Below are 25,498 nucleotides of genomic sequence, written 5' to 3'. Positions count from 1 at the left end.
TGCTTTTATTACTTTCGTTTTTTTTTGAGTTGTTTCTCTATGTATTAAATTCACTTCTCGATTCCTTAAATTTTTAGCACATCCTTGAAATTTGTACGATAAATCCTAATGAATTAAATCTTGTCTCTATTGTCTTAGAATTGCATTTGATTATCAATTCTTTAAATTATCTGGCGACGGTTCAGAAATTTGTCCAAACCTCATTTTCTTTTATTTAACTGACAATGGTATCAAAAGATAAAAAGTTTAATTAGCTATTATAACTGCTTCGATCATAACACAATGAAAGATAATGTTAATCGCTGAAAAATGCATTCCCACATTTAATTTCGTTTAGTTGAATTTCAAATAAGATCTGATTATAATAAACAGTAAAACGCTGAGTAAAATTAAGCAAATAAAAGACGTTAAATAAATTTACAGTTAAATATGCAAATTGCTGAAGGTGTCTTTGGTACTGAAATAGAAAGCACAATTAGCATCTTCGGAGACGGAATAACAGGAATATTTGTACGTATTATTTAATTACTCATACGTAGATTTTTATGATTCATTGCAGCGGATTGAGAAATTAGCAATATCAATAGTTAAATCAATTTATTGTCATGTCGTCTGCAAACAATTCCACTTCAAAATTTCAATTACAATAAATTATCTTCCTAACCTTTGCTGTTTCAAATATAACTATGATCGAACTCCACCATATTTGTAAAACTTCTTAACATTATAATTAAAACCGAAATAAAAATCATGCATTGAAAAAACATAATTTTAATCGAACGTGTTTGGAGAACAAAACCAAACAAAAAAGAATAATTTAAACCGACCCGACGCGTCGCAACGCCTGAATGTCGAGGATAAAACTTCCGTCTGAAGATGTCAACCTAATATCAAATGTCTCGTCAAGGAAGATCGAATATGAGACGTGACGTAAATCTGGATCTTGTAATTTAATTACTTGTTTGCTCTAGTTACACCTATTCGCAATGGGCCAAAATTTAGGGATCCTAAAAGGTTTGTTTCGTTCGAATGTAACTGTTCTGGTATCGAAGTGATTTTCAAATTTGATGGAATGAATCACGACTAACATTTACCTATAAGGAGTCGGCTACTGTTGTGGACTTTTCATGGTCGCGAATAAAAAAAGCAGACGATTCGCAGGTGTGGTCTTAAAACTGGTCTTGAGGATTATGATCTTTTCCGTGTTCTGTTTCGGGTTTTATTATTTTTCATTGATCGGTGGTACCTTTCAATTCGCTTTTAAGGCCCCAAATTAGTGAGCACTTTTATGAAGGGTCTGAAATTTAAATTTGCAGTTTAAGGAATTAATTAGTCAGTGTTTATTTATAATTGAAAATGTATACCATAAATACCAAGGAGTACCATTTTTAAAAATTTTCCTTTTAGAAACGAACCAAAAATGTCCACTACTTTCTATAAAATTTCGTAACTTTGCCAGTTTAAATTATAAAATGTGAATTTTGGAGGTTTTGCCACTTTCGACTTGGTCATCAATTGTGCCAAATTTCAAAATTTTAGAACAAAAACCTGAATTTAAAAAAAAAATCACTTTGTAGATAAACCAAAGTTTTCCACCACTGTGACTTAAATTTCGTAACTTTGTCAGTTCAAATTATACAGTAGTATAAATTAGTGGTTTTCCTACATAGAACTTTATTATCAACAGTTTTAAATTCAAAAATAAGAAATAGAATTTTTAGAAATTTTGAGACGACCAAAAAATGTTCACCACTTCCTATAAAATTCCGTAACTTTGCCAGTTTTAATCACAAAGCATTGAACTTTTGGGGGTTTTGTAACTTTCAACTTGTTATCAGTTGTGCTAAATTCCAAAATCTTGGAGAAAAAAACAAAATTTGTAGAAATTTAAAAACGAACCAACATTTTCCATCACTTTTACGTGTATTCAGAAACTTTGGCAGTTTCAATCGTACAATGGTGACACTTGGGGGTTTTATTTACTTCTTTTGACTTGATTATCACAGTGTTAACTTTCAAAACTTTAGATCAAGAAACAGAATTTTTAGAAATTTTTATTTTAAAACGAACCAAAAATGTCCACCACTTCCTATTAAATTCCGTAACTTTGCCAGTTTAAATTATAAAACGGTGAACTTTGGAGGTTTTGCCACTTTCGACTTGTTCATCAATTGCGCCAAATTTCAAAATTTTAGAACAAAAACCTGAATTTTAAAAAATTTTCACTTTGTAGATAAACCAAAAGTTTCCACCACTTTGACTTCAATTTCGTAACTTTGTCAGTTCAAATCATACAGTAATATAATTTAGTGGTTTTATTACATCGGACTTAATTATCAACAGTTTTAAATTCAAAAATAAGAAATAGAATTTTTAGAAATTTTGAGACGACCAAAAAATGTTCACCACTTCCTATAAAATTCCGTAACTTTGCCAGTTTTAATCACAAAACATTGAATTTTGGAGGTTTTGAACATTTCAACTTGTTATCATTGTGTCTAATTCCAAAATTTTGGAGTAAAAAACAGAATTTGTAGAAATTTTAATTTTGCAAACGAACCAACATTTTCCATCACTTTTACGTGTATTCAGAAACTTTGGCAGTTTCAATCGTACAATGGTGAAATTTAAGGGTTTTATTTACTTCTTTTGACTTGATTATCACAGTGTTAACTTTCAAAACTTTAGATCAAAAAACAGAATTTTTAGAAATTTTCATTTTAAAACGAACCAAAAATGTCCACCACTTCCTATTAAATACCGTAACTTTGCCAGTTTAAATCATAAAACCGTGAACTTTGGAGGTTTTGCCACTTTCGACTTGTTCATCAATTGCGCCAAATTTAAAAATTGTAGAACAAAAACCTGAATTTAAAAAAAAATCACTTTGTAGATAAACCAAAAGTTTCCACCACTTTGACTTCAATTTCGTAACTTTGTCAGTTTAAATCATACAGTAGTATAATTTACTGGTTTTATTACAGCGGACTTAATTATCAACAGTGTTAAATTCAAAAATAAGAAATAGAATTTTTAGAAATTTTGAAACGAACAAAAAATGTTCACCACTTTTTATAAAATTCCGTAACTTTGCCAGTTTTAATCACAAAACATTGAATTTTGGAGGTTTTGTAACTTTCAACTTGTTATCATTGTGCCGAACTCCAAAATTTTGGAGTAAAAAACAGAATTTGTGGAAATTTTAATTTTGCAAACGAACCAACTTTTTCCATCACTTTTACGTAAATTCAGTAACTCTGGCAGTTTCAATCGTGCAATGGTGACACTTGGGGGTTTTATTTACTTCTTTTGATCTGATTATTAACAGTGTTAACTTTCAAAACTTTAGATCAAGAAACAGAATTTTTAGAAATTTTCCTTTTGAAACGAACCAAAAATATCCACCACTTCCTATTAAATTCCGTAACTTTGCCAGTTTAAATTATAAAACTGTGAACTTTGGAGGTTTTGCCACTTTCGACTTGTTCATCAATTGCGCCGAATTTCAAAATTTTAGAACAAAAACCTGAATTTTAAAAAAATTTCACTTTGTAGATAAACCAAAAGTTTCCACCACTTTGACTTCAATTTCGTAACTTTGTCAGTTCAAATCATACAGTAATATAATTTAGTGGTTTTATTACATCGGACTTAATTATTAACAGTTTTAAATTCAAAAATAAGAAATAGAATTTTTAGAAATTTTGAGACGACCAAAAAATGTTCACCACTTCCTATAAAATTCCGTAACTTTGCCAGTTTTAATCACAAAACATTGAATTTTGGAGGTTTTGTAACTTTCAACTTGTTATCATTGTGCCGAACTCCAAAATTTTGGAGTAAAAAACAGAATTTGTGGAAATTTTAATTTTGCAAACGAACCAACTTTTTCCATCACTTTTACGTAAATTCAGTAACTCTGGCAGTTTCAATCGTGCAATGGTGACACTTGGGGGTTTTATTTACTTCTTTTGATCTGATTATTAACAGTGTTAACTTTCAAAACTTTAGATCAAGAAACAGAATTTTTAGAAATTTTCCTTTTGAAACGAACCAAAAATATCCACCACTTCCTATTAAATTCCGTAACTTTGCCAGTTTAAATTATAAAACTGTGAACTTTGGAGGTTTTGCCACTTTCGACTTGTTCATCAATTGCGCCAAATTTAAAAATTGTAGAACAAAAACCTGAATTTAAAAAAAAATATCACTTTGTAGATAAACCAAAAGTTTCCACCACTTTGACTTCAATTTCGTAACTTTGTCAGTTTAAATCATACAGTAGTATAATTTAGCGGTTTTACTACATCGCATCGGACTTAATTATTAACAGTGCTAAATTCAAAAATAAGAAATAGAATTTTTAGAAATTTTGAGACGACCAAAAAATGTTCACCACTTCCTATAAAATTCCGTAACTTTGCCAGTTTTAATCACAAAACATTGAATTTTGGAGGTTTTGAACATTTCAACTTGTTATCATTGTGTCTAATTCCAAAATTTTGGAGTAAAAAACAGAATTTGTAGAAATTTTAATTTTGCAAACGAACCAACATTTTCCATCACTTTTACGTGTATTCAGAAACTTTGGCAGTTTCAATCGTACAATGGTGAAATTTAAGGGTTTTATTTACTTCTTTTGACTTGATTATCACAGTGTTAACTTTCAAAACTTTAGATCAAAAAACAGAATTTTTAGAAATTTTCATTTTAAAACGAACCAAAAATGTCCACCACTTCCTATTAAATACCGTAACTTTGCCAGTTTAAATCATAAAACCGTGAACTTTGGAGGTTTTGCCACTTTTGACTTGTTCATCAATTGCGCCAAATTTCAAAATTTTAGAACAAAAACCTGAATTTTAAAAAATTTTCACTTTGTAGATAAACCAAAAGTTTCCACCACTTTGACTTCAATTTCGTAACTTTGTCAGTTCAAATCATACAGTAATATAATTTAGTGGTTTTATTACATCGGACTTAATTATCAACAGTTTTAAATTCAAAAATAAGAAATAGAATTTTTAGAAATTTTGAGACGACCAAAAAATGTTCACCACTTCCTATAAAATTCCGTAACTTTGCCAGTTTTAATCACAAAGCATTGAACTTTTGGAGGTTTTGTAACTTTTAACTTGTTATCATTGTGCCGAACTCCAAAATTTTGGAGTAAAAAACAGAATTTGTGGAAATTTTAATTTTGCAAACGAACCAACTTTTTCCATCACTTTTACGTAAATTCAGTAACTCTGGCAGTTTCAATCGTGCAATGGTGACACTTGGGGGTTTTATTTACTTCTTTTGATCTGATTATTAACAGTGTTAACTTTCAAAACTTTAGATCAAGAAACAGAATTTTTAGAAATTTTCCTTTTGAAACGAACCAAAAATATCCACCACTTCCTATTAAATTCCGTAACTTTGCCAGTTTAAATTATAAAACTGTGAACTTTGGAGGTTTTGCCACTTTCGACTTGTTCATCAATTGCGCCGAATTTCAAAATTTTAGAACAAAAACCTGAATTTTAAAAAAATTTCACTTTGTAGATAAACCAAAAGTTTCCACCACTTTGACTTCAATTTCGTAACTTTGTCAGTTCAAATCATACAGTAATATAATTTAGTGGTTTTATTACATCGGACTTAATTATCAACAGTTTTAAATTCAAAAATAAGAAATAGAATTTTTAGAAATTTTGAGACGACCAAAAAATGTTCACCACTTCCTATAAAATTCCGTAACTTTGCCAGTTTTAATCACAAAACATTGAATTTTGGAGGTTTTGTAACTTTCAACTTGTTATCATTGTGCCGAACTCCAAAATTTTGGAGTAAAAAACAGAATTTGTGGAAATTTTAATTTTGCAAACGAACCAACTTTTTCCATCACTTTTACGTAAATTCAGTAACTCTGGCAGTTTCAATCGTGCAATGGTGACACTTGGGGGTTTTATTTACTTCTTTTGATCTGATTATCAACAGTGTTAACTTTCAAAACTTTAGATCAAGAAACAGAATTTTTAGAAATTTTTCTTTTGAAACGAACCAAAAATATCCACCACTTCCTATTAAATTCCGTAACTTTGCCAGTTTAAATCATAAAACCGTGAACTTTGGAGGTTTTGCCACCTTCGACTTGTTCATCAATTGCGCCGAATTTCAAAATTTTAGAACAAAAACCTGAATTTTAAAAAAATTTCACTTTGTAGATAAACCAAAAGTTTCCACCACTTTGTCTTAAATTTCGTAACTTTGTCAGTTTAAATCATACAGTAGTATAATTTAGCGGTTTTACTACATCGCATCGGACTTAATTATTAACAGTGCTAAATTCAAAAATAAGAAATAGAATTTTTAGAAATTTTGAGACGACCAAAAAATGTTCACCACTTCCTATAAAATTCCGTAACTTTGCCAGTTTTAATCACAAAACATTGAATTTTGGAGGTTTTGAACATTTCAACTTGTTATCATTGTGTCTAATTCCAAAATTTTGGAGTAAAAAACAGAATTTGTAGAAATTTTAATTTTGCAAACGAACCAACATTTTCCATCACTTTTACGTGTATTCAGAAACTTTGGCAGTTTCAATCGTACAATGGTGAAATTTAAGGGTTTTATTTACTTCTTTTGACTTGATTATCACAGTGTTAACTTTCAAAACTTTAGATCAAAAAACAGAATTTTTAGAAATTTTCATTTTAAAACGAACCAAAAATGTCCACCACTTCCTATTAAATACCGTAACTTTGCCAGTTTAAATCATAAAACCGTGAACTTTGGAGGTTTTGCCACTTTCGACTTGTTCATCAATTGCGCCAAATTTAAAAATTGTAGAACAAAAACCTGAATTTAAAAAAAAATCACTTTGTAGATAAACCAAAAGTTTCCACCACTTTGACTTCAATTTCGTAACTTTGTCAGTTTAAATCATACAGTAGTATAATTTACTGGTTTTATTACAGCGGACTTAATTATCAACAGTGTTAAATTCAAAAATAAGAAATAGAATTTTTAGAAATTTTGAAACGAACAAAAAATGTTCACCACTTCCTATAAAATTCCGTAACTTTGCCAGTTTTAATCACAAAACATTGAATTTTGGAGGTTTTGAACATTTCAACTTGTTATCATTGTGTCTAATTCCAAAATTTTGGAGTAAAAAACAGAATTTGTAGAAATTTTAATTTTGCAAACGAACCAACATTTTCCATCACTTTTACGTGTATTCAGAAACTTTGGCAGTTTCAATCGTACAATGGCGAAATTTGGGGGTTTTATTTACTTCTTTTGACTTGATTATCACAGTGTTAACTTTCAAAACTTTAGATGAAGAAACAGAATTTTTAGAAATTTTCATTTTAAAACGAACCAAAAATGTCCACCACTTCCTATTAAATTCCGTAACTTTGCCAGTTTAAATTATAAAACCGTGAACTTTGGAGGTTTTGCCACTTTCGACTTGTTCATCAATTGCGCCGAATTTCAAAATTTTAGAACAAAAACCTGAAATTTACTTTTACTGAATTTCACTTTGTAGATAAACCAAAAGTTTCCACCACTTTGACTTCAATTTCGTAACTTTGTCAGTTCAAATCATACAGTAGTATAATTTAGTGGTTTTACTACATCGGACTTAATTATCAACAGTGTTAAATTCAAAAATAAGAAATAGAATTTTTAGAAATTTTGAACGAACAAAAAATGTTCACCACTTTTTATAAAATTCCGTAACTTTGCCAGTTTTAATCACAAAGCATTGAACTTTTGGAGGTTTTGTAACTTTCAACTTGTTATCATTGTGCCGAACTCCAAAATTTTGGAGTAAAAAACAGAATTTGTGGAAATTTTAATTTTGCAAACGAACCAACTTTTTCCATCACTTTTACGTAAATTCAGTAACTCTGGCAGTTTCAATCGTGCAATGGTGACACTTGGGGGTTTTATTTACTTCTTTTGATCTGATTATCAATAGTGTTAACTTTCAAAACTTTAGATCAAGAAACAGAATTTTTAGAAATTTTCCTTTTGAAACGAACCAAAAATATCCACCACTTCCTATTAAATTCCGTAACTTTGCCAGTTTAAATTATAAAACCGTGAACTTTGGAGGTTTTGCCACTTTCGACTTGTTCATCAATTGCGCCAAATTTCAAAATTTTAGAACAAAAACCTAAATTTTAAAAAATTTTCACTTTGTAGATAAACCAAAAGTTTCCACCACTTTGACTTCAATTTCGTAACTTTGTCAGTTTAAATCATACAGTAGTATAATTTAGTGGTTTTACTACATCGGACTTAATTATCAACAGTGTTAAATTCAAAAATAAGAAATAGAATTTTTAGAAATTTTGAGACGACCAAAAAATGTTCACCACTTCATATAAAATTCCGTAACTTTGCCAGTTTTAATCACAAAGCATTGAACTTTTGAGGTTTTGTAACTTTCAACTTGTTATCAGTTGTGCTAAATTCCAAAATCTTGGAGTAAAAAACAAAATTTGTAGAAATTTAAAAACGAACCAACATTTTCCATCACTTTTACGTGTATTCAGAAACTTTGGCAGTTTCAATCGTGCAATGGTGACACTTGGGGGTTTTATTTACTTCTTTTGATCTGATTATCAACAGTGTTAACTTTCAAAACTTTAGATCAAGAAACAGAATTTTTAGAAATTTTCCTTTTGAAACGAACCAAAAATATCCACCACTTCCTATTAAATTCCGTAACTTTGCCAGTTTAAATTATAAAACTGTGAACTTTGGAGGTTTTGCCACTTTCGACTTGTTCATCAATTGCGCTAAATTTTAAAATTTTAGAACAAAAACCTGAATTTTAAAAAAATTTCACTTTGTAGATAAACCAAAAGTTTCCACCACATACAGTAGTACAATTTAGTGGTTTTACTACATCGGACTTATTATTAATTATCAACAGTGTTAAATTCAAAAATAAGAAATAGAATTTTTTAAAATTTTGAGACGACCAAAAAATGTTCACCACTTCCTATAAAATTCCGTAACTTTGCTATTTTTAATCACAAAGCACTGAACTTAACTGTGTTAACTGTGTTAACTTTCAAACGCTTTTAAGGTTCCAAATTGGTGCCAACTTTTTATGAAGGGTCTGAAATTTAAATTTGCAGTTTAAGGAATTAATTTTTTTATGTGAAATCACGTTTTGATGACTAGGTGTTGTGGCATCACTTTTAGAGCCTCCATAAAATGATATTGAACAATATCTGTTTACAACTATTGTCGATAATCTATAACTTCTGATAACTCATTAAAGTGAATGTAAGATCTTCAAGACGTTAAACTTGATTGTGAAATTGTGACAATGGAGGTGGTAAAGCAAGTTGCTCTTATCATCATCTCGGTTTTGTAGCTAATAAAAGCTCGGATTAAGTAAGAAATCAAATCTGTGGAGGCTAAAATTAATGTAAAAGCCGAACGAAAAACTCGGTCGTCTATTCATAAATCTCGCGCAAAAAATTAAGTTAATTTAAGCTGCATAAAGTTGGTTACTTTGTCGGACTAGCAGGAGCTATTTTGGGAACAATAGAATTAGGAATAAAGAAGGCTTGTTGTTATTTTCCTGATTAAAAATAAAATATTCAAATGTGTCAGACGAATATCCTGTTGAAACTTTAGGTGTGTTTGGTCGGCATCCAGAAGATAAGTTTATATCTTCTGTTGTGGTAAAGTGTAATAAAAGAAAGCTTTTGCATGAAGTTTAACATAAACAACGATACATACATTCTACAGAAAGCGTGTTGTGAAAACAAAACCTGTTGACGAAGCCCTCTCTCTTTCTTCTTGGTTTTGCTAATCAGTTGCGAAAGGGCGCCCTCGCACGAAACAAGCAAAACAAGTCAACATGTTGGCGATAAAGAGTCATAACATCGAAGCCGAGCATGTGGCGAAATAAAAAAGAAAACGAAAAAAGTGTTGATAAAGAAGCACAGCATCTAGGATGCACCACTACATCTAAATCTAGAATGGTCTGCTAACAATGGTAGAGAATACCGAGTGGTCAGCGTGAGTCCAGCCCATCGTTCGCGACCCCCGGGTGTTGGGGTACGTATGGTAGGCGCACATCAAGGGCCACAGACCGGTGAAAATTCCGTGCCCATCATGATCCACGCACTCACTATACACCAGGAGGCGTTACCGGGCTCTTCCGAGATGAGGTCGCAAACTAATGCCATTGCCTAAGCGATGCTGTGGCCCGCGTTTCCAGCGATCAATACGCAGAGATCGCGCATGGTCGTCTCCTTCATCAAGGATCTGTTCCATTTAATGCTGTTCGACGGCGATTGCCTCTTTTTACGAATTACAAAGTATAATGTGCGACCACTGGTTTTCTACCGGAAATTCCCCGAGCGACGCCGGGATCCCTGCTTTGAAATTTAAGTTACACGAAAGAAACAGGTAGTGCGATGAAGGATGAGCATCGTAACAAAGTTGTTCATTCCGGAGCGATGTATTGACAAACAGGACGTGATGCGTGCTTCTTTCAGCTTTTATGTTCGATGATGGTCGGATTTATGTATTTCCACCACTAAATCATCTCAAATTTTGGTAATAGAAAATTTATATCACTGTCACGAAACCATTTCGGATTCTCCCAAAAATATTAGGGATTTTTCATTACATTATGACAAAGTGAATTTTCTAATGCGCAAGATTTATAAACCGGAAAATTGATTATGTGTTTTTCTATTGCTTCCGGGATTAGACAACGCGTGTGGCTTTCCTCAGCAAACTGACATTCAGCTTTTATAGCATTCTAATGGGTACAAATCTACTATAAATTTTCCGAACAGGAAATTAACTTAGTAATATGTGTTTTGTTGTAATGGGGAAGATTGGAAACAAATAAACAACTTGTAATAATAATAATTTTGGTTTCAATTATTTATTTATTGTTTTCAGCGGACAGGAAATTAACACAACTAATCTTCACAATCGCTACTAAACCTAAAATAGCATGTACGCGATGTGTAATTTGAAATAATGTTTTTTTTTAGTGTGAACTTTCACTAAATCAGTTTAGTTTAGTTTAGTAGTTATAAAATTTATGTTTTTTGGTTCTTTGGATTAAATGTCGTACATAAACAAAATAATTTCCGCCATTTTTTATTAGGTTCTGTATCTACATATTTTGGTGTCCCCAGTTGAATTTGGAGGTTTTTGTACTGAATTTTAAAAAAAATTTATTTTGAAGATGAAAAAATGTTCACCACTTTTATTCACTTTGACAGTGAATTGTGCGGTGGTAAAATTTGGGGCTTTACTATTTTCGACTTGATTATTATCAACAGTGCTAACTAGAAATTTGGCAGTTTCAATCGTACAGTACTGTGATTTGAGGATTTACTATTTCGGACTTGATTACACTGGTCAACAGTGATTTTGTTGCCCTTGATGTAAGAGTGGTTTCGAATACTTCTATGCCAACAATTCACGAAACTATGAATGGTTTTGGAAAATTGGCTCTGTTTTTTTTAATATTGATTTTTATATTTTACTAAAAATCTGGAAAATTGAGAAAGAAATAGCAAGTATATACTCAAATATCTTTTTTTTTGGAATTTATTACAAATTGTTTCGCTTGAATGGTTAATTAATGTACATAGAAGTTGAAAAAGATAAAAAATCATAAAACTTATGTTAAATTTCAATAGAACGCATTTTATTAGCGCGTCTTTTATATTTTTTATGCCCTTATTTACTGAAAATCTTGAAGCATTCCAACTTTTGTTGGTCACGTGGCGTGCACAAAAGCGAATTTTAACATGATAATAAACACTTTATTATAATTCGTGTTCTGAAGAGCCGACTCAAAGTCTAAATTATTAAAAATATAAAATACGCCAAAATCATAAAAACCAGAGCCAATTCAGTACTTTTAAGAATACATTCGAAAACTATGGTCTCGAATAGAAATCCGCAGAGATATTTAGGGCAACAAAAAAAATTTTTTTTGCTGTGTTATCAACAGTGTTAAATATCATAATGTTAAAATAAGAAATAGCATTTTTAGAAATTTTCCTTTTAAAACGAACCAAACATGTTCCCCACTTCCTATTACTAGTTTAAATTATAAAACCGTGAAGTTTAGAGGTTTTGCCCACTTTCGACTTGTTCATCAATTGTGCCAAATTTCAAAATTGTAGAATAAAAACCTGAATTTTTAAAAATTTTTACTTTGTAGATAAACCAAAAGTTTCCACTACTTTGGCTAACATTTCGTAACTTTGCCAGTTTTAATCACAAAACATTGAATTTTGGAGTTTTTGTAGAAAGTTTAATTTTGAAAACGGACCAACATTTTCCATCACTTTTACGTTTATTCAGTAACTGCAGCAGTTTCAATCGTGCAAGTGTGAAACTTGGGGGTTTATTTACTTCTTTTGACCTGATTAAAAACAGGGTTAACTTTTAAAACTTTAGATCAAGACACAAAATTTTTAAAAAATTTCCTTTTGAAACGAACCAAAAATGTACACCAGTTTCTATTAAATTTCGTAACTTTGCCAGTTTAAATAATAAAACAATGAACTTTGGAGGTTTTGCCCACTTTCGACTTGTTCATCAATTGAATATTTAGAAATATTCATTTTTAAAATCAACCAAAAATTTCCACCATTTCTACTTTTATTCCGTAACTTTGGCTGTTTCGATCGTATTTTTCGTTTCAGGAGTTTTGCTACTTCGGACTTGATTATCAACAGCGTTAAATTGCACAATTATAAAAAAAAGAAATAAAATTATTAGAAATTTTCCTTTTGAAACAAATCGGAGATGTCAACCAAATTGAATTGAATTGAACCAATTTAATTGCGCGATATTAAACCCCTTAAATTTAAAAATAAAAATAATTACAAATTTCGAAATAGTTCATTACCCTTTAGTTTATCTCCGTAAAACTTCACCCAACACCCTGTATACAAATTTCACGTTACAGTTATCGCGTCGAATCCCGCTAATCCATTTTTTCCAACTCAAAATATCGGTATATTAAAAACGCGAATCTCATTAATAAATCAGAACAAGTATAGATTTCATCAATTATCATAATTCCTGACAGCTGACCGTTACGACAATTAGATCTGGTCAATTTGCACGTAACTAGTCGTCTAAAGTTGGTAAGCACGCATGATTATGCAAATTTCATATCAGAATGAGTGACAGCACAATAATGACAGCGTGGAGACTAAAATGTATCATCCCACACTTGAAGGTGGTAAACCGTAATTTTATAATTAGCCACAAATGCTTAGGTGCAAGTGGGAATTTACGCGAACGGCATCGTAAATGTTGAGCGAAGAATTTAAATTGAAAAAATATGATTAGCAGTTATAAATTAAGTCAAACAATTTTATCGATTGATAGAAAACACATGGAACAGTTGGCTAAAATTAATAAAATGACTGAAATGATACTGAAATTATATAGAAAATGGGACTAGGAACGTATCTTTTACTGGGTCAATTTTTGTTCGATTCGTATCGATAATTTTCGTAGAGCTATTTTTATTATTCAATTTTATTACGACATTATTGAAAAAAACTGAGTTAACAAAACGTAAAAGTTTTCTATTTGAAGTTTTGGGACAGCATGAAAACATAAAACTCAAATTTCCATGTTATTTTCCTATGCTGAGAAAGCCGTGCAATACTCGATGCTTCTTGCGTCAAGTGAGTTAAATTCCAGAATTTTAGAACAGAAAACATAATTTTGAGAAATTTTCATTTTGAACACGAACCAAAAATTCTTCACCTTATCCGCAAATTTGGCAATTTTTGTTCTAATTTTTGTTTCTAAACTTTTAGAAATTTTCAATTTTATTTCGAACTAAAAATGTCTATTAAATTTCGTAAATTTGGCAGTTTTAGTTCTAATACAGTCAAATTTAAAGGTCTTGCAATTTTTGGCTTGTTCATTGACTGTGACAAATTCCAAAAATTTAGATCAAAAAACGGAGTTTTTACAAATTTTTTTATTTTGAATTTTTACCTCTTTCTGTTAAATTTCATAACTTGGGCAGTTGGAGGTTTTACAACTTTTTGATTGTTTATCGACTGTGCCAAATTTCAAAATATTAGAACAAAAAACAGAATTTTTAGGAATTTTTATTTTAAAGACGAATAAAAAATTTTCAACTTTTCCTATTAAATTTCGCAAATTTGGCAGTTTTGGTTCTAAAACAGTCAAATTGTTAGGTTCTAAAAGTTTTGGCTTGTTCATCAACTATGACAAATTTTAAAAATTTAGAACAAAAAACGGAGTTTTTACAAATTTTTTATTTTGAATTTTTACCTCTTTCTGTTAAATTTCACAACTTTGGCAGTTGGAGGTTTTACAACTTTTTGATTGTTTATCAACTGTGCCAAATTTCAAAATATTAGATCTAAAACAAAATTTTTAGGAATTTTTTTTTAAAGACGCATAAAAAATTTCCAACTTTTCTATTAAATTCCGTAAATTTATCAGTTTTGGTTCTAAAACAGTAAAATTTTTTAGGTTCTAAAAGTTTTGGCTTGTTCATTAACTGTGACAAATTCCAAAAATTTAGAACAAAAAACGGAATTTTCAGAAATGTTTCTTTTTGAAACAAATATTTTTTTTTTACCTTTTTCCTTGAAATTCCATAACATTGGCTGTTTTTGTTCTAAAATAGTCAAATTTGGATGTTCCGCAAATTTGGGTTTGTTTCTGAACTGTGCCAAATTTCAAAATATTAGAACAGAAAACTACATTTTAAAAAATTGTCGTTTTAAATATGAACCTTGCATTTTTTTTTAAATTTCTATCAATCTGTGGACGATTGGCGATTATTAACCGTTCTTAAAACATAAAAAACAAATTGCCTTAGATTTTTGGTAAATCAGAGTGTACTTTGTGATCTGCAGAAATCAAATTCTCTATGAGACTGTACTTTGAAGGTTTATTTTAGGTTTCCTTCTTTCATTTTTCGCGGACAAAGTGAAATTCTAGTCGAATTTTAAACTTAAAATTAACCTTTTGGCATTAGAAACGTCTACTGCCCATTTTGTTACATACCACTTTGGCCAGCTGTCAAGTTAAGGCTTTTTAGGTTCTAAAAGTTTTTTCTTGTCTATTAACTATGACAAATTCCAAAAATTTAGAACAAAAAACACAAATTTTTATAATTAGCCACAAATGCTTTGGTGCAAGTGGGAATTTACGCGAACACTTTATTTAGAATTTAAATTAAAAAATATGATTAGCAGTTATAAATGAAGTCAAACAATTTTATCGATTGATAGAAAGCACATGGAACAGTTGGCTAAAATTAATAAAATGACTGAAATGATACTGAAATTATATAGAAAATGGGACTAGAAACGTATCTTTCACTGGGTTAATTTTTGTTCGATTCGTATCGATAATTTTCTCCTTCGATCTGATAAAACATGATAATTGTACATGACAAATTCATAGAGTACAAAGCTTCGAATTTTATTTTTCTGTATGAAAAGTTTAAATTTCCAACTTCCGTCTCCCAATTTAACAATGGCAGTTCATTGTTCAACATTTTGGTAACGGCCGTTGACATTGCCACCCCGCTCAAATTTGTAACTGTTCCGTTTTTTGCAATTGTTGTACCTACGTTCGTTTTTCATGACTTGTCATTTTTTGTTGGTTTGAACAGTTATTTTGTTGCAAATTAGAAGTCAATCAGTAACGGTTATTGTTTTGAAACTGTAATGAGTAATGACAAATAGTAATAAACTTGAATAGATACGGTTTCACTGTTCAGCATTGAACAAATCTAACCAGTTTCGCCCACGAAACATTTACAAATAAGTAGGAATACCATTTAACTTATGGAAGTTATTGACATAGCTTAGACTAATATAGAAAAATTCCTACAAACAGGAAATAAAGACTCAATTGTTATTTTTATGACGCCTACTAACATATCTTACTATTGCACGATTCATAAATATAATATTGATATCATTGTGATGATGGAAACTACTTAATTTTTATTTCAGTTCGTTAAATTTTGACAGAAAAGTAATGAAGCATTTGCAATAAAAATCGTCCTTTCCATTAATATGATTGATTGCTTCCAATAACGAGACTTTAAATGTAAACAACGTAGGAAAATAAAATGTCTTCGGCAGCTTTTACAGTGCAGCCCATGAGTACCTGTTAGTGCATTTCAACAGTCGTTTGCATGCGAAAAACCTATTATCGACTGTCTTTCCCCCTGCATAAACAATAAATTTCGGAGTAAAGGGTAGCAAGTTTCGTCGAGATGACATTTCAATGTCTATAATCGGAATATTACGAGTTGGGGTGGAAAGTGTAGCTAAATGTTGAATGAAAACAATCGATTTAGTTTAAATAAGTCTGCTGCTCCTTGTGCTACTTTTAAGCGCTTTGACAGAATCGTCGTGAGATTAATTCAGACCACGGAAATGAAACGTGGAGCTTTTAATTGCAGGTGTTGCAACTCCTTCTTTTTATTCCATATTTTACGAAATTGAGTAATAAAACCGTCAAAAAATTGACTTTCTTGGTCCATCAAACGGAAAGATAATTGCAATTGATGTCTGCTTGCGACAGTCGATGTCGAAACCCGAAATAAAACCGTGTATTTATTAACCAGAGCGATCACTTTCAGATTACTGTTTCCGTATTAAACAGAATGACTTGATAGCTGCTTGACCTTACATACTACGCATGCATTTATTTCCTGATACCGTAGCCTCCAAATTATCTACGGAAAAATAATAATGTCTTTGTTTGTTTTGGAAATGTTCACGGATTGACAAGCGTTATTCAGTTTTTTAGTATCACGTTTAGTCCGATATGACCACAAATCAGATTATGATTGAATTTTACACTTGATTAATCATGTCTTTGTACAATCAGAATCAGATGTTAGCGAATGTGGTGCTTTCGCAACGGAAAATAACCAACAGCTGTATCTTTCGATTAATTCATTATTGAGTACAATAGTGTTCGTATTACGTGCCATATTTGTCTGCAAACATCGGATTTATGACGTTCTAAAAATGTCTAGGTGCCAAATGTTAAGTGTTGAATTTAAAAGTCTTGAGAAGAGGCATTCTGTATAAGGAAACGACAAGGAAATGGTGGTAAAACAAGTCTCCAGCAGAGCAAAGCGGCAAAATCCACAGTTGTGTGAATGATTGAGACATAAATTTGCCATGATAAATGCAAAAGATTCGGAATAAACTTGTAAAGACAATCAAGAAGCTTTGGGTGTTGAAATACCTTTTCATGTACAGGGCCACCGAATGATCTATGATGCTCTTTTATAGCCAAAATTATAATATATGTAATTAATAATTCATAATGTCATAATATTGAAACATTACAAAACTTAACAATTTCTTCAGCAATAAGATGCATGGTACTGAGTTTAAACCACAAGCTACAAGTTAAGGCGAGTGCCAAGACTCGTCGCTGGTCAGAATTCGAGCTGAGCTGTCACATCGGGAAGGTTGTCAAGCGGTACCTCTGTTTACAACACCCCTTACTGTGCTATCGTAAAGTGATTGTAAAATGATAAATGCTTATTTTGCCTCTGCCTGGTAGAAATACTTTTTCATGGGTAAAATAATATAAATCAAAAAATTTTATTTTAAAATTGTAAGTACATTAGTACGTTGTTCAAAAAATAATTTAACTAGTCAAATAATAAATAGATTAAAGTATTATTTAATATTAGAATGCCAAACAGCAATTTTCTAAAAAAAACTAAACTTATTTGTTTTATGTTTAATTTTATTTGTTTTCAAATAGATATGTATTTGGTATGAAGATACAAAATACATAGTATAATAATGTGTATAATATGTACATGTTAGTAAGTATTTATAAGAAATGTGGTATTTACATAATAAGTACTTATTTACAATATTGACGGCGGATCGGAATAGACAATCTTTGTTTCCTAGAGTCAATTAATTCCAGCAACATGTGATCAAAATAAAACTTAATCAATTTTTGTTCCATTTTTTTTCCAAAAAGTTGTGTCTTCATAAATATATTCATATTTCATATCACTTTCTTGTCCAAAAGGAACAAGATTTAGTGGGTTTTTCAGTAAAAGTTGAACCGGCCGGCAGCAAAATGAAAGAAATTGTCATCACCTAGTAAAACTCCGGTCAGTTTCTTAGATAAACTCTAATCCAATATTGCAAACATCAGGTAAATTGCATCCGGTCAGGTCGCTCCATAGAGTCATACCATTCAAAACAATTTTGTTTCCTTCAACATTTTTTATTCATTGATGAACTTTTAAATTCTAGTGAAATAAGAAAAAAATAAAGATAAATAATAAAATATGTAATAAGAAAAATAATAATAAATTACTATTTTATTAAATTTCATTTTCTAAATTTTACGTCCAACACCGTGAATTAGTCGAGAAATTAATTCGTGTGTCATTGAAAGACTTTAGTTGAAAACATGACTATAAATTAAATGACTTTTCATACTACATAGTTGTTTCTATAATTTCATACATCACGCATTATGAAACTTCGATGTGCTTGTACTTATTAGCACTTTTAATAACGCTCTTCTAATTGTAACCATATTATTATCCTCTGTGCGAAACAAGCAGGTAAAAATTTTAGAAGAAATCCCTTGATTTACAACTTCCAAAGCTGGTCAAGAAACCGCAAATGAGGGTACGCTTATAAATCAACCTAGTCGTAAATTATCTGCAAAGCTCAGAGCTTCGATTGAAAAATTTTTAGTTTATCTCACTCATAACTACACCAATTTTAATGATGTCGATTTAAATTTGGCGGGAAAGTGATTTTGAAAGTATTCTTTACTAATTCTAAGTTTAAAAATTCACAAAAATCGGACATAAACTTCTATTCGTAAAACTACCCCTAAATTATCGAATTTTCAAGTCCTTTAACTTTTAAATTAAATGTTTTTTCCAATGTTTGATTCTTAGTTTTAGACGAAAATATGAATACAAGCAGTTGAGAATAAGAACGAAACAGATACATGAAAAAATAAGCGAAATATTTAGACGATACTTTACATGGGATTCTCCATAAGAAAAATGTCTTGGCACTCGCCTTAAGTGATTTTTAACAGACAAAAAGCGTTGTCCAAGAACAAGTTGCTCAAGCTCTATATTTCACAATAAGTACGGGCCTGCAAATAGTCTGTCCTACCGAGGAGTGAATATAGTAAACTACTCGCAAATTCCAGGTTCGTTAATTATAACTGGTTTAGGTTTAAAAAGGATTGCCTTTGATTTATTGAAGGTCCTTAATTATATTTGGGAAGAAAATTTACAAATTTCGAAGTAAATTTATATGAAATCAGAAATATCATGAGAATTTTAATTTTACTTTTTTCCTGCTTTCCTGAATCTCCAAATAAAATTCGGTAAAGAGCTGATTGTGTTGTAGTAGATTCTTGGTTGTAGAGCTAATTTTATTATTCAATGTTATTACGGCATTATTGAAGAAAATTGAGTTAAAGAAACGTAAAATTTTCTATTTGAAGTTTTGGGACAGCAGGAAAACATAAAACTAAAATTTCCATGTTATTTTCCTATGCTGAGCAATCAGTGCAATACTCGATACTTCTTGCGTCAAGTGAGTTAAATTTCAGCATTTTAGAACGAGAAACATAATTTTAAGAAATTTTTATTTTGAAGACGAACCAAAAATTTTTCACCTTATCCGCAAATTTGGCAATTTTTGTTCTAAAGCAGCCAAATTTGGATATTTGACAACTTTTGACTTTTTATCAGCTGGGCCAAATTTCAAAATATTACAACAAAAATCAGAACTTTTTGAAATTTTTATTTTAAGGACGAACCAAAAATGTCTACCTTTCTATTAAATTCCGTAAATTTGGCAGTTTTAATTCTAAAACAGTTAAATTTGAAGGTCCTACAATTTTTGGCTTGTTCATTAACTGTGACAAATTCCAAAAAATAGAGATTTTTTACAAATTTTTTATTTTGAATTTTTACCTCTTTCTGTTAAATTTCATAACTTTGACAGTTGGGGGTTTCACAACTTTTTGATTGTTTATCAACTGTGCTAAATTTCAAAATACTAGAACAAAACACGGAATTTTAGGAATTTTTATTTTAGAGACGAATCAAAAATTTCGAACTTTTTCTATTAAATTTCGTAAATTTGGCAGTTTTGGTTCTAAAACAGTCAAATTTTTAGGTTCTAAAAGTTTTGGCTTGTTCATTACCTACGACAAAACGGAGTTTTTAGAAATTTTTCTTTTTGAAACAAATAAAAAATGTTTACCTTCTTCTGTTAAATTCCGTAACATTGGCAGTTTTTGTTCTAAAATAGTCAAATTTGGAGGTCCTACAACTTTTATCTTGTTTATTCTCAACTATGATATATTCCAAAAATTTTATACAAGAAAGATTTTTTTTTTATTTAAAAGACGGACCAAAAATTTTTCTCCTTATCCGCAGATTTGGCAATTTTTGTTTTAAAGCAGTCAAATTTGGAAATTTTACAACTTTCGGGTTTTTAACAGCTGTGCCAAATTTCAAAATATTACAACAATTTTAAAGACGAACCAAAAATGTCTACCCATTTCTATAAAATTCCGTAAATTTGGCAGTTTTAGTTCTAAAACAGTCAAATTTGAAGGTCCTACAATTTTTGACTAGTTCATTAACTGTGGCAAATTCCAAAAATTTTGAAGAAAAGTTTTTACAATTTTTTTATTTTGAATTTTTACCTCTCTCTGTTAAATTTCATAACTTTGGCAGTTGGAGGTTTCACAACTTTTTGATAGTTCATCAACTGTGCCAAATTTTAAAATTTAGAACAAAAAACAGAATTTTTAAAAATTTTTATTTTAAAGACGAATCAAAAGCTTCCAACTTCTCCTATTAAATTTCATAAATTTGGCAGTTTTGGTTCTAAAACAGTCAAATTTTTAGGTTCTAAAAGTTTTGGCTTGTTCATCAACTATGACAAATTCCAAAAATTTAGAACAAAAAACGGAGTTTTTACAAATTTTTTATTTTGAATTTTTACCTCTTTCTGTTAAATTTCATAACTTTGGCAGTTGGAGGTTTCACAACTTTTTGATAGTTCATCAACTGTGCCAAATTTTAAAATTTAGAACAAAAAACAGAATTTTTAAAAATTTTTATTTTAAAGACGAATCAAAAGCTTCCAACTTCTCCTATTAAATTTCATAAATTTGGCAGTTTTGGTTCTAAAACAGTCAAATTTTTAGGTTCTAAAAGTTTTGGCTTGTTCATCAACTATGACAAATTCCAAAAATTTAGAACAAAAAACGGAGTTTTTACAAATTTTTTATTTTGAATTTTTACCTCTTTCTGTTAAATTTCATAACTTTGGCAGTTGGAGGTTTCACAACTTTTTGATAGTTCATCAACTGTGCCAAATTTTAAAATTTAGAACAAAAAACAGAATTTTTAAAAAATTTTATTTTAAAGACGAATCAAAAGCTTCCAACTTCTCCTATTAAATTTCATAAATTTGGCAGTTTTGGTTCTAAAACAGTCAAATTTTTAGGTTCTAAAAGTTTTGGCTTGTTCATCAACTATGACAAATTCCAAAAATTTAGAACAAAAAACGGAGTTTTTACAAATTTTTTATTTTGAATTTTTACCTCTCTCTGTTAAATTTCATAACTTTGGCAGTTGGAGGTTTCACAACTTTTTGATAGTTCATCAACTGTGCCAAATTTTAAAATTTAGAACAAAAAACAGAATTTTTAAAAAATTTTATTTTAAAGACGAATCAAAAGCTTCCAACTTCTCCTATTAAATTTCATAAATTTGGCAGTTTTGGTTCTAAAACAGTCAAATTTTTAGGTTCTAAAAGTTTTGGCTTGTTCATCAATTATGACAAATTTTAAAAATTAAGAACAAAAAACGGAGTTTTTACAAATTTTGTATTTTGAATTTTTACCTCTTTCTGTTAAATTTCATAACTTTTTTTTTCAAAGACAAACCAAAAATTTCCACCTCTTTCTATTAAATTCCGTAGATTTGGTAGTTTTAGTTCTAAAATTTTTACCTTTTTCTGTTAAATTTCGTAACATTGGCAGTTTTTGTTCTAAGATAGTCAAATTTGGAGGTCCTATAACTTTTGGCTTGTTTATTTATCAACTATAACATATTCCAAAAATTTAATCCAAGAAATAAAGTTTATAGTTTTTTTATTTAAAAGTCGAACCAAAAATGTTCACCTTTTTCTGTTAAATTCCGTAACTTTGACATTTTTTGTTCTAAAATAGTCAAATTTAGAAGTTCCGCAAATTTGGATTTGTTTATGAACTGTGCCAAATTTCAAAATATTAGAACAAAAAAAACACGTTTTTAAAAATTGTCGTCTTAAATACCAATCTCTGAGCAATTTTTTTGTAATTTCTATCAATCTGTGGACAATTGGCCATCATCATCCGTTCTCAAAACATAAATAACACATTGCCTTAGATTTTTGGTAAATCAGAGTGTACTTGGCGATCTGCATAAATCAAAATCTCTATGAGACTGTACTTTGAAGGTTGTTGTTAATGTTATATCCATTTATTTATATATTTATACGTATTTTAGGTTACCTAGGGAAAATGTTGAGAATCCAGTTAATAAATTATCAATTATCAATTTATCAAAGTAAAATTCTATTTGAATTTTAAACTTAAAATTGAACTTTTGGCATAAGAAACGTCAACTGCCCATTTTGTTAGATACCACTTTCGCCAGCCGTCAAGTTTAGGCTGATTTGTTTTTGCCAACTTTAGTAACTTTTATGTTTTGTGAATTAACATATTCATCCGCCGAAATTTATCTATTTGTCTAATATTGTCTTTCTTTTGGTGGACCCTATTCAATGCAATAGAGAAATTCTCTCAAATTTGAGTAAAACAACGCACAATCGAAGAAAGGGGAAGAAAAATGAAATTTGCTAACAATTCTATTCTGTAATAGAAATCTTCTAATTAAATACTCATCCAACATAACAATAAAAGAAACTTTTCTCTATAAAACTCTAAGATGATGTAACGAATAATTAGAAGTCACGTCTGCGATTTAATTACTCATCAGATTTTTTCCAAATACAAGGTTCTATCATCCAATTCGTGGTAATACATAAAAATGTGTTAACTGAATTCCTTCTGATTTTATTTCCATTAATTTCATTACCATCTTGTAAACTATTTCCATTGGTCTAACGGCGAAATAATTACAAATACTCCTAATTGCGATCCATATAGTTGTACTGTTAACCGACATTCGTGACCTTTCCAATAGAAAGAAATCCCAGTTTTCGGTGAATAACCTTAGCAGCGATTGTGTTTTTAAACTTCCGCTAAATTGTGAGCAAACAGTTCAATTTTGGCATAACCGCTCATCCCGCGACTTTCTCTTTCTTAATTCAATACAAAAGTGGAATTATCAACATGTTCCCCTTACATATATTTTCTTACAGACCTTGACATTGATCACGCCACAATGCATACTTTCCCTTTTGATTATATCCTGAGGTACCGTTTTATTAAAGATCGCATGGCTATCAATAAACACGGCGATTATTTAGCAAAAATTTAGCAATATTTAGCAAAAAATGCATGCGTATCAGAGTCAAGAACAATAGAGTTAATCAAACGTTAAAACGTCAAGAGGTGCACGTACTTCCTCTAATTGAAGGTGAGAGATAAGAAAATTTACTGTTTATTTTAGTGGAAAGCGTGTCAAACGGTTTAATTAAGTTCAATAGAACTGTTAAGTCAGGCAATTAGTGACACATTTGTATAGGTGCAAACAGTGACTTATCAGTCTGCAGTATGACTAAAGCATGAAAAATGGTTGTTTTCCGACATGTTAATCAAATCCGCGTATTTGAATATTTTATCTAAATAGATATTTAATGAGTAATTTTACTACGGCGAAAAATACCAGAAACTTGTATTATTTCCGCGGAATATTCATTAACGCAAATTTGGAAATTTTAATGAGGTTGAAATGTGATTTCCTGCTGATGCTTAATCGATTTATCAGTGAGTTAATTTTTACGTGGCTTTCGCTGAATCCTCTAATTACCAACACATTACTTTAGATGGTATCGTGTCTTCAGATCGCTATTTTCACTCTTTTTATAAGCCACAACTAATTAGCTGAAAGTCTAAAAATGGAAACGACGACACATCTAGATCAATTAATTAGATATATTCTAAAAGTGTCAAAACGGTGCTAACTGTTCAATTACAATTTTAGAAGCGCACCTGCAAGAATGCCGAGTAACAAAAATGGCACCAGTAAAGCACGGATCTAGTCGAAATTACAAGCGAAAGTGTAGAAGACGCTATCTTATTGTCACACTCTACTTTTCTTCAGAAAAAGACTCTCATTTCTAGCTGGTTTGTCGGTGTAAACAATATTTTTTTGAAGAAGAATAGCGCCAGTACAGTTTATCAAACGCTTTAGTGCGGTTATGGCTTTGACTTTAAACCGTTTATAGCCACCTTACCGCAAACTCCCATAATCATAATAACCCTCAAGTGGTTGGGTCTCATCTGATATGAACCGTCATAAATCTTCTCAATCTCTTTTCAAATATGCAATTTAAAAGCGCATTGCGAGTTATTGATGACTATTTATTTCAAATCGTGCGTAATAGTGGTAATTTTTGATCCAAAAATATTTTTTTGGGCATATTTTTACACTAGGTTCTTTATGCTTCTAAGAAAAATTAGATTACCTGGATTTAAGTCCCACTTAGTAATAGAAACTTTCAAAAAAAATTAACAATGTTTTTACAAAAATAAAGATAATACGTTATTAGAAATAATGGCTAACAAAGATATATTAAAATAAACCCAAATTCAACAACTTTTATGGACTATTTAACCTTAAAAATAACGCCCACAAATTTCGTTCTTGTGACACCAAAAATGTGGAAATTTAGCCGCGTTCAAGTTTTTTGTATTGTTTTTTAGCTGCTGGAAATAAAAATGTCTACAAATTCTTCTTTTTGCTCTAAATTTTTGTAAATCGGTACTGTAAATAAGACAGTTAAGAGTATAATAATCTCCACAAATTTCGTTATAATCACATAACAAATAAAGTAGTTGCAGGATCTGAAAAAAATTGTTGGCATTTTTTTGGTCTTAAAACGAAAATTTTTAAAAATTCGACTTTTTAATCAAAATTTTTGCAAATTAGTGATATTACTAAAACAAACAAAAGAAACAACATGCATGAATTTCGTTCTTGTCGCACTAAAAATAACGAAATTACAGTGTTGAAAAAAGTGAAATTTTCACAGTTGTCCAAATAAAAATTTCTAAATATTCTTCTTTTCGCCCTAAATTTTTCTAAATCGGTACTCTGAATAAGACAGCCAAGACTTATAAACTTCACAAATTTGGTTATAGTGGCATTAAAAATGAAGAATTTACAGGTAGTTAAATATTTTTGGTCACATTTTTTTTT

General features: G+C 30.2%; 1 protein-coding gene across 4 annotated transcripts in view; it reads right to left on the bottom strand.

Moving 5' to 3' along the window:
* Dyrk2 (Dual-specificity tyrosine phosphorylation-regulated kinase 2) overlaps positions 1–25,498 on the bottom strand; it is an 87,466-nt gene that overhangs the window by 42,152 nt on the left and 19,816 nt on the right. The window contains exon 1 of one of the 4 annotated variants that reach the window (XM_088035574.1): positions 10,015–10,220. The exons of 1 other annotated variant lie outside the window; for it this stretch is intronic. In XM_088035574.1, the coding sequence (XP_087891700.1) occupies positions 10,015–10,101 (87 nt within the window). In that variant the 5' untranslated portion in view covers positions 10,102–10,220. Of the gene's footprint in view, positions 1–9,759; positions 9,968–10,014; positions 10,221–25,498 lie in introns of those variants that run through there. 2 more of the 4 variants (XM_088035575.1, XM_088035577.1) reach the window with 2 other exon arrangements.

This window comes from Gnatocerus cornutus, chromosome 5 (assembly GCF_029298725.1).
Source record: "Gnatocerus cornutus isolate USDA-ARS CGAHR chromosome 5, icGnaCorn1.1, whole genome shotgun sequence".
Classification (NCBI taxonomy): Eukaryota; Metazoa; Arthropoda; class Insecta; order Coleoptera; family Tenebrionidae; genus Gnatocerus; species Gnatocerus cornutus.
Note: the sequence above shows the minus strand (reverse complement) of the source record. Positions and strands in the feature narration are given on the sequence as shown.